The 10136-nt window shown below is 36.5% G+C and overlaps 1 protein-coding gene across 1 annotated transcript in view; it reads right to left on the reverse strand.

Annotated features, from left to right (window-relative positions):
- ltv1 (LTV1 ribosome biogenesis factor) overlaps positions 1-10136 on the reverse strand; it is a 47954-nt gene that overhangs the window by 30539 nt on the left and 7279 nt on the right. The window contains exons 2-5 of the mRNA XM_014027099.1: positions 8933-9064; positions 8099-8299; positions 6995-7082; positions 3413-3545 (exon numbers count right to left, since the gene is read on the reverse strand). Of these exons, the coding sequence (XP_013882553.1) occupies positions 3413-3545; positions 6995-7082; positions 8099-8299; positions 8933-9064 (554 nt within the window). The remainder of the gene's footprint in view (positions 1-3412; positions 3546-6994; positions 7083-8098; positions 8300-8932; positions 9065-10136) is intronic.

Raw genomic sequence — 10136 nt, forward strand, 5'->3', positions numbered from 1 at the left:
CTAGGGCTGCAGCTAACGATTATTTTAGTAATTGATTAATCTATCGATTATTCTGACAGTTAATCAAGTAATCGGATATGAAAAAAATTTGTCATGTTCTGCAGTAATTAATTAAGCTTATTTTATGAGAAATACAATTATTTAATATTGTGAAGGGGCAATATACATCTGCTGATGACCCTGCTGCAATCAAAGTCAAATTACACCAGTTGTATTAATTAATGCATTTTAAGCTCCACTTGTTTGTATTTATGAATGTAAGATTTAAGGAGGCATTAATTAAAAGCACTCTGTCACTGAATCCTTTTAACCATCACTGAAAAATCTAAATGCTGTAAATTTATTATGGACTGGAAAATGGAATGTCTCTTTTTTTTGTTAGAAATTTAATAAGTAAAATGGTTAATATTGAGTTTTGTAGAGTTCACTTGTTAATTGTAACAAAAAAATATTTTAAGACTGTTATTAGGTTGATGCAGGGCTCCCATTTAGGCAATAAAAGATTTAGTCTTGACTGCTTAAACAAATATGACAGTAGTAATGAAGGCTAAAATCATAAAAAGCAGGAGCAAATAATAAAAAAATCCAATTATCTTCTGTACATACCTTTAAACTTGAAATATTTACTCCAAGTATCTTTCAAACTAAGATAAAAGCATATCAACAAATAAGTGTTTCAGCTCAAGCTGTCGATCTGTTGTGTTTTTATTTTTATCTGGCAAACTTACAGTAAGTGTTTTTAATCACACAGCTTACACACTGTTTAATAAAACCCTGCCAGGTCACCATGATTAGTCAGCACAGATAACGTTAGCTTAAATATACCTCCTCTTTGTACATCTGTAACCTGACAGATTATCACAGATTTAGGTAACCAAAGCGAAAGTAACAAATATAGTACCTGTTGTACCTCGGATGCGTTCGGGTCATGCAGCCGCTGTTTTTGTTCCGATGCAGAGACACCGAGGATGTGCAGAGCATTGCTTGTTGTCGTCTTTTCTGTTTAGTTTTAAATGTTCCCATGCTTTTTATAATTTGTTTTCTGAGCGCTTCGTTTCGGCACTCTTCGTCTTCTTCTAAAGCTAAATATAGTGCTTAGCAAGCATACGTGCGTGATGCGTCGACAGTCCGAGGTCCTTTTTCTCACCGGGCTGTTTATTGTGCGACACTGAGTATGCATACGCGGACGTGAAAAAAAATTATCTCTGCGCGGTCCAGTCCGGCAGACATCCGCTTTGGCTGCAGCGAGGTGTATTTGTACCCTAGGCCAACCATATAAGTGTGCTCGAGTCCGCTCGGACCTCCTCGGACCGTGTGCACTTGAGTATGTGGGAGCCTTAACTGTTAGCGGAAACGCCAACATCGTAGCATTGTGTGTTACACAAGTAACATTCCGGGCGGATGAAAGTGCGCTGATTATAACAGTATGTATTTTTTATGAAGCTTCGAGGCAGAGAAATTTGCCTCGAGAATTTTTTGTTATCGAATTACTCGAATTATTCGACGAAACGTTTCAGCCTTAATAAAACCTTCAAATCACATCCTCTTGCACTAATCATTATCTTTGTAAAATCTCAGAAGAACTCTAACCCTTTTAAAATATCAGTAATGCCATAAAAAAATAAAACTATAAGAAAAGACTTTTTAACYAATCACTGAAAATAATTTGTTTTGCTGCTCTTAGAGATAAAGCTACAATATCTGTGACCTAAAGGGTTAATGTTCAGGGGAAGCTAGTTGTGTGTGTGGAGAGAAACGAGCCCCGCTGCCTGCAGCCTGGCTGGGACAGAGAGGAGATGGAGGAGTTGTGTTTTTCTGTGGGTCCAACAAATTGCAGCTGCCCCTCCTATTGCCTTTTTTAACATATTGTTGAACTCTAAAGAGTTTTTAGATGACTGACTGCTTTTTTGCAGGCTGAGAGTCATTATGATAGATTTTTAGTTTTACTACTTTAGCACATGCTCCGCGGGTCGACGTCCACTCTGAGTAAACAAAAAAATTATTACCATGGTGAATTTTTTTGATGATACTGTATATCGCACACGATAAGATATCACCCATCCCTACCACTGAGCCTCATTTAGACTTGTCTTGAGGAATATTCACTGTCTTTAAATCAGCCTGTCACATTATTTCCCACTTTCAAATTGAGTATGAATCCAAAYTCAGACCTCTAATGTCTTCTAATGTCTCATCGGCAAAGTTTGTAGGTGTCAATATTGATGATAGACTTTGCTTTAAAAATCATTGTGAATTTGTACGCAAAAAGATTTCAAAATCTCTAGGAATTATAAAAAAGGTTAAACCTTGCTTAAAATTACATACTTTACTAATTTTGTATTACAGTTTAATCTATCCTTTCATCTCTTATTGTAATTTAATCTGGGCTAGTACTTATCCATCACATCTCATAACAATTCATTTACTTCAAAAATCTCTTGTTTGAATTGCAAGTAACTCACTGTATTTAGCTCCATCTCTACCTCTGTTTAAAAAGTTACACATATTATCAATATATAAAGTAAATAAATACCAATTTTTATGTATAAAGTTATATGCTCTCCATTATCTTTACCAAAGCATTTTCATAATTATTTTGACTTTAATTCTGATTATCATTCATATTCCACAAGAAGAAGGCACAAGTTACATGTTGCATAGTGTAGAACGACAGTTGCTGGATTTTCTGTTGTACATCAAGGTGTTGAGTTGTGGAATAGTTTGAATCAAACAGCTTTAACATGTTCAACTTTATCTGTATTTAAAAAAATGTTGGAAGAAAGCTTTGAATTTTTATTATTTGTTTATCTTTTTTGAATTGTGTGAGTTTAATATTGTTTCTGTTCAGCTTAAGAACTGTGATTATGTAGGTTTAATTGATTTATTTTATTTAATTGTTAAAATTCATTTATTTGGGTGGGGGGTGTCAGCCCATTTAGGTTTTTTTAACCTCTCCTGCACATTTTGTTTTATCTTTGTATTTTCTTGTATTTTTAAAGTTTTCTATTTCTTTCTTTTCCCTCTTTTGTGAGTGCAAATAAGTAAACCAAACCAAATGTCCATGGTGTAATAATTTTGATTTACATCTATACTTTTTGTGATATTTTCTTCTCAATGAATTCCACTGTAATAATAATACTGTCAATGAGAATATTTAATTAACTGGATGTTATTGTAGTGTTCCCTTTAATTTTAAGAGCAGTGTATTTATGTTTGTAGATGCAATGTGATAAAATGTGGAAAAATTCAAGGGGTATGAATAGTTTTGCAAGCCACTGTATAGTTTAAAAAATGTTTTCCACTAAAACCCTTTGAGGAGTCAAAAACAATAAAAAATTGGTTGATTCATCAAGACCTGAGGTAAAAATAAAAATAATGAGAACTTCCATAACTTTCATATTTCTGGTCTTACTCTGCATCCAAGCCTCCATCTACACAATTTGCTTTCACAATAAAGTCATCCTCCAGAATGTTGTCTGGGTCATCACAGTCAAAGTCGTCATCGAGAGCAGCTACAATGTCAGGGTCCATGTCTAATCGGGGTCCTGCAAGAAAACACACGCACAGTGAGGAAGTACTCACAAAAACTTGGTGACACCTAGAAGAAATGGTCATTTCAGTAGCATCACAAAAGACAAGACAAACGTGTGCAAAACCAGCCAAAGTTTAGACCCACATAGTGCTGGTCATAAAATCAGTCCACTCTTTGTGAATCTCTCCCACATTTTTGAATGTGTTTTGTTTCACACTCCACTCCAGGGTGAGGTTATTATGCCTGTACACTTTTTTCTTCAGCAATGACCTTTTGTGTCCTGCCCTCCTTGTTCAAGGTGTCAGTGGTCTTCTTTTGGACAACTGTCAAGTCAGCAGTCTTCCTCATGATTGTGTCGCCTACAGAACTAGGCTGTGACCATTTAAAGGCCTTTGCAGGTGGTTTGAGTTAATTAGCTGATTAGAGTGTGGCACCAGGGGCCTCACACATAAAGGAGTGCGCAGCTTTCATACTAAAAGTTGGCGTAGGTACAAATTTAGCAAAGTGCACTGCACAAAAAAATTCTGATGTATAAAACTGCRCACGCAGGTTCCTGTGCACCTTTCCTTTATAAGTCCCAATGAATGTGGAACTGAGCGCACCTGAGACACCTCCCCCCTGACACGCCTCCATTTAAATCTGTAAAATAGATGTAAATGTGTCCAGCGTGTGAGATTCTCCTCAGATTGTCCTCTCTGTGGGATCAGAAATTATTTTTAGATGCAGGAAAATTATACAATAAATGGAGAAAGAGTGAGAAAACTGTCTAAATAAGTAGTGGAGTGCAAAACTGTGTTTGCCAAACAAAGGTGTGTGTGTGTGTGTGTGTGTGTGTGTGTGTACGTGGCTGAGAGACATTTCTACCTTTACACGTCTTTAATAAATGACTGTAAACAGAGAAACTTATGAGTTTGGTAGAAATTAGAAAAATATTTATGAAATAGTTGATGTGAAGAAACGAGTCGCAGCGTTTCTGCTGCTGTGTGATTTATATTTTAGAATCATGAATTCTCTCATTCAGCTGCATGACTCTGCTCAGAACTACAGTAAAATACCTGATTGTAATTTGTTCAGTGTGATACAAAAAAACAAAAATAAAACAAAACAAACACAAAAAAACCACGCTGTTCTCAATTCTTCTTGTGGTGATATCAACCTGCACAACAGCCAACATTGATCCATAAATTACGCACAACTTTACGCAGCAACAAATCTATTGTTTGCATCTTGTGGAGCTGAGGAATCATCACAGCTGAGCTGTTCTGAATTAATCTGCTGAGTTGACAGTTTTTTTTTCAGTGAGAATTAAAACGTTTCTAAGAAAATTCACACATTTTATTCTCCTCAGTTGTGTGTGTCTCGCAGGCCTGCGCTCTGTGTGTGTTTCCAACTATGTGACAACAATATAAAATCTTTAAAGTTTACAGACTGGACTGAGGTTCTTTTGATCTTTTTTAGGCTGATCTATTTTCTTGTCTGAGGTTAAATGATTTTCAGTCCCGGCGATCAGTTTCATGATCGTTAAGAGTTTAAACAAGCAAAGCTCAAACTAAAAAAAAAAAACTTTTAACATCGTGTTCAGATGCTCCTTACATCCAGAAAACAGRAGAACGTAATATTTCTGTCGATTCCGGTCAGATTCATGACTTTGTGGGTTAAAACTGTCAACTGAAAACCTTTGCGTGGCTGCCGCACATTCTCGTGGCAGGTGAAAAGTGTGCGTATATTTACACACATTTTCACGCAACGTTGGTTTTGAAACATGTATCAGGTGCAGATTTGATTAAAACAGATTTGTTCATCTTTTAGTGAAGTATAGCCTGTGGAGTATCCAGATGTTTTACTCAATAAATAAGTGATACTTCATAGTATTACCCAAGTAAAAGTAAAAAGTATGATGCAGTAAAACTACTTCGAAAAGTACATTTTTCCCCCTAAATGTTACTCAAGTAAATGTAACAGAGTAAAAATAATTAGGTACTATGAGCTCTAAGAAACTTGGACAACAAAAACAGTGATGAGTGTGACTCTTGTGGACTTGATTTAGAACTGACTTTGTTCTTTGTCATTTCACTGTAATAAAACTCTAGATCTATAGATTGATCTATATCAAAACATTACGTATGTTTCTGTCCAATAGTACCAGCACTTGTTTTTTCCACTGGACTCAATGAAATTGATTCTTGCTGTATTTTTGTAATAAATTACCATAAAAGACAAAGCTGGTTCCTCATCTTTGAGTATTTTGGCCTGAGATAAGAGTTCCCTGCATTTTATATGATCTCACACTTTGGTAAATATGAGTCTGATTAAAACGGGTGAATATTTATTGATCAGTATATCTGATCTGGTGCACCAACAGGTTAAAAAGTGTAGTGTAGGTCAGAAACCCTTAATCACCCTTTATGTTTCTCTCCTACCAACTCACTACAAAGAATGGGGATCCTTAATAAACACAGTTGGTATTTATTAATAAATAAATAGGGATGCACCGATATGAAAATTTCAGTCGATATCAATGTCCGACATAATTATTGCTGTTATGGCCAATAACCGATATTTATTTACACAAACACACAAATTATGTTATACATATTTGCACAAACACACTTGGGTCTTTTTTGATACCACAAATAAACAACCAGACTTCTGACATGGCTCCCTACTTCAGTTATTCCTGGCTGCGCAGCGTCAATATCACCATCATGATCAACCAGATGCTGCTCAACCAACCGTCTCCCCTCCCAAAACAGAAATGCAAAGATAAAAAGTGGGAAATCCATTTCGGACGTTAATATCGGCCCAGTTTTACATATCGGATCGATGCAGATATTCTAAAAAAAATGACCAATATCGGCCGATAACGATGTTATTGCCAATATAGCGTGCATCCCTATAAATAAACACTAAGTGTGCAGCCTTAAAAAAGTACTGCTGGTTTTCAAATATCATTCCAAAAATCTGCTCATGATTGGGCCTGTCACGATAACTAATTTTACTGGACAATAAATTGTCTCGGAAATTATTGCGATAAATGATAATATTGTTGGAGACCAGTTTAAACTAATATAATGATATAACAACCCCTGTTTACTGAAGTTTACATTAAAATTTAAATAGTGTAAAAAGAAAAAAAGAACTGTTAGCAATCCCAAGGCGTCACTGTCTGCATGAAGGTGTCAGAAAATGGAAGATTCTCCTCTGGTTAAATGCCTGTTCACAGGGCTTTAATGCTACAGGTTAGGAGACCATGCACCTGGCAAATACCTGACACCAGAGTTCACTGCTCTCTACGCTAAGAAGTAAAAAAAGGGAGACATGAAGGAAAAAAGMAGGCAAATGAAATTATTGTCTGCATTTTAATTTATCATACAATTAATTGATTTATTGTTTATTGTGACAGGCCTACTCATGATAACATCTGGTGTCAAAAACTACCAGATTCTCTCTGAACTAATTTACCTGAAACAGGTGCCGCTTTATTCAGAAGTCCAACCTCTTCTTCAAACTCTGACGCAAACACTGAAGAAGGTAAGTGGATTGTAGCTTCCTGTTCATCAAATAAAACAAGAACCAGTTAAGAGCTTTTTGCATGCTTTAGATTTTTTTAAATCACAACTTCATCAAAAGTTCACAGCATCATAAATTTCAGCTTCACTATCAACTAGGCATGGGCCGAATACCGGTTTCAAGGTATACCGTGGTATGAAATCCATCCATCCAGCTATATGAAAAAACTTAGGATGCTGTAAAGATGACAGCAATGTGGACTGTGGAGGCATCTAACATGATCGCAGCTCCAGGTAAAGTTATGCTATCTTTGAACGAGCTAACTTTAGCATCAGATTGTGAAACATTTCACTGTGTTGCTGTGGCTTAATGCGCTGATCACAGATTGTGTATTTGGTAAGTTTTAAGTGAAAGGTGATAAAACTGAATGCCTCCTTTAGCCGATCAGCTTATTAACTGAACAGCGTTTCATAAACACGCATTCATAGTTGCTATTTCTTGTTTCTGTGTGCATATAATTATATAATCTTTACATCAAAAACCCTTTTGAAATTTAAAACACAATAAAAACTCTCAATGTGATACATTACTTCAATAAAAAGATGTCATATACACTGATTTGTCTTAACTGATAAAGCAATAGAAAAGCAGTTATCCTATGAGATGTAAACTTTACCAGGATAAACTAATTGCATTAGGTGCTAAAAATCATAAGTACAGATGCACACAGGTAAATAAAATTTCAGCATAACACCTCTGAGATCTAAAAACAGCTTCCAAAGATAATTAAAGTTGAATATGATAATAGAAAAGTTATTTTCTTTTTGTTTTTAAACACAAATTTCAAAACAAAATTTTTAGAGCTGTAATTATAATACCGTCATACTGCGAAACCGTGATATTTTTGCCCAAGGTTATCATACCTTCATTTCATACCGACCCATGCCTACTATCAACTTGTTGATCAGCTGTATAAACTGAACATCAGACATGTCACTTAACGTAAAATATTCAGTCTTATTTTCATGAGAGGAATTATTGTTGAAGTTAACTCACATGAACCTCCGTGCTCACGATTGTCTGCACCTCGTCCTTTTCATCTCTAAGCTGAAAGGATCCCTCGTCCAGATACGAGGGTTCAGCTGCAACCAGTTCTGAGGAACCCAATGACTCTTTGAGGTGCTGCAGGTAGTCGTAATCATCATCAAAGAAAACACCAAACTTTCTCTGTTCTTCACGTCGCTTCTCTGCTTCCACCTGGACAACAAAGGGAAACATGGCCACAGTGATACTTTCAAAATCAGATGTAGAGAGCTGATCTTTCTTTAGATCAATTTAAAGAAAATTAGTGTCTGACATCATAGTCTTCAAATGCAAAAAGAAAACATCTTTATATTTGAGAAAGTTGGAATAATACACACGATTTAACCCATTTTGTCCCATAACTGGCAYATTTTCTTTTGAACTTCACTCAGCCAAAGTGAAACAGGAAGTGACATCAAAGGGGAACTCTTTAACAAAGAAAGCTCCTTGGTCTTTGTTTACTGAAAAAAAAATACTATTTGAACTCTGACTCTTCTTCATCTCTCTCTGATAGTGACTCAAAATAATCTTAAACACCAGATTCTTCTCTACAGTCTGTGTTGTTAGCTGTTGTAGCAACGCTCTGTTTAAATGCCGACGTTCCCCTTTGACATCACTTCCTGTTACTTCACTGGAAAATATCTCAACAACTGTTCATCTCAGCAACATAAAATTTATTTTGCAATGTTTTATTAATGTCCTCTTTCTAAAAATGCATTCATATGTATTACAAAAACATGACATCACAAGCACTTTAAGTGAATACATATTTATATTTATTTATCTATTAGCAGCAGTAATCTGTACCTTTGTGGCCTGCAGGAGAACATGTTGAGGAGCTTTCTCATCTGCAGCCAGAGGGTCCCTCTGACTTCTGTGGACAAGGTGAAAGGTCACAGCTTCCTTCTTTTTAATGAATGATTTCTTCTTTCGATGAGGCTGAAAGAAATGTATTTAAATACATATATTATATAAATGTTTACATACAGGGTTTCCTCCAGAAAACTTGCTAAGCCTGGCGAACAACTTCCATGGGTGTGCGGTGGGTAAGGAGGATTTGATAAGGAGGRAGGGCGGTTCTGTTGGGATGCTTAAAGTCTCCACATACTCCAGCCGAAGCCTAACAGTCAGAATGTGGTTGTATGGTAGGGCTGCAATGATTAATCGATTTTTAAAATAATCGTTAGTTGCAGCCCTATTGTACGGCGTTCATTTTCACACGCAACTTTCATAGCTCCTGAGACACACTGAGCTGTGTTCCTGGGAAACCCCCTCCCGCTGCGGGATACGTCACTCCATGGGGTTCCTTCCACTGGAGTCTGCACTCCAGAAGAAAGAAAAAAACTTGCTCCGAACTTTTCTGCAGATGAATTTCTCCATACAAAACGTCTTTTTTTTAAATCTCCATTTATGAGTATTTGGCCATTTGACTATCTTTATAAATGACTGCTTCTGGGTACAACAGTCAGCTTCTGGAACGAGTAAATTTTTTCTTTTCTTTTTTTGGAAGCAAGTGGTTGAAGCAAAATGTAGCGTCTGATGGCTGTCAGCATAAACAAACATGGCCACGAACTTCTGACCAACGTCTCAGTAAGTTCTTGTGTGGAGGGGTGTAAAAAGTTCTCCTGATGGATTGTGACAAGATGGGGCATCAGATTCAAAGCTACGAGCAGAGTTATGTGATTCCCATCAAGTAACTGCAACAATGAGAGATGATTTTAGAAGTTTGGATGGAGAATGCAAAGGCCTTTAGCCTGGATGTGTGCAAGTATGTACGGCCCTTAGGGCTGGGCAATATTAACAATATTGTATCAGGGCTCTAGAGAGCAACCTGATTTCCTAACAGTGTGACTAAATAAAATGTCCGGTCTCACTGGTTCAACCAATCGTTCGAGGAGAAGGGGGAGCGGTCGCCCGCTGAAAAAAAGTTTCCATGTTCTATAAATGTCCTGATGCATCTCAGTAATCCAGATAAAAAATCAAAAGGAAAAAAATTGTATAGGTCCTCTGG

This window comes from Austrofundulus limnaeus, unplaced genomic scaffold (assembly GCF_001266775.1).
Source record: "Austrofundulus limnaeus strain Quisiro unplaced genomic scaffold, Austrofundulus_limnaeus-1.0 Scaffold616, whole genome shotgun sequence".
NCBI lineage: Eukaryota > Metazoa > Chordata > Actinopteri > Cyprinodontiformes > Rivulidae > Austrofundulus > Austrofundulus limnaeus.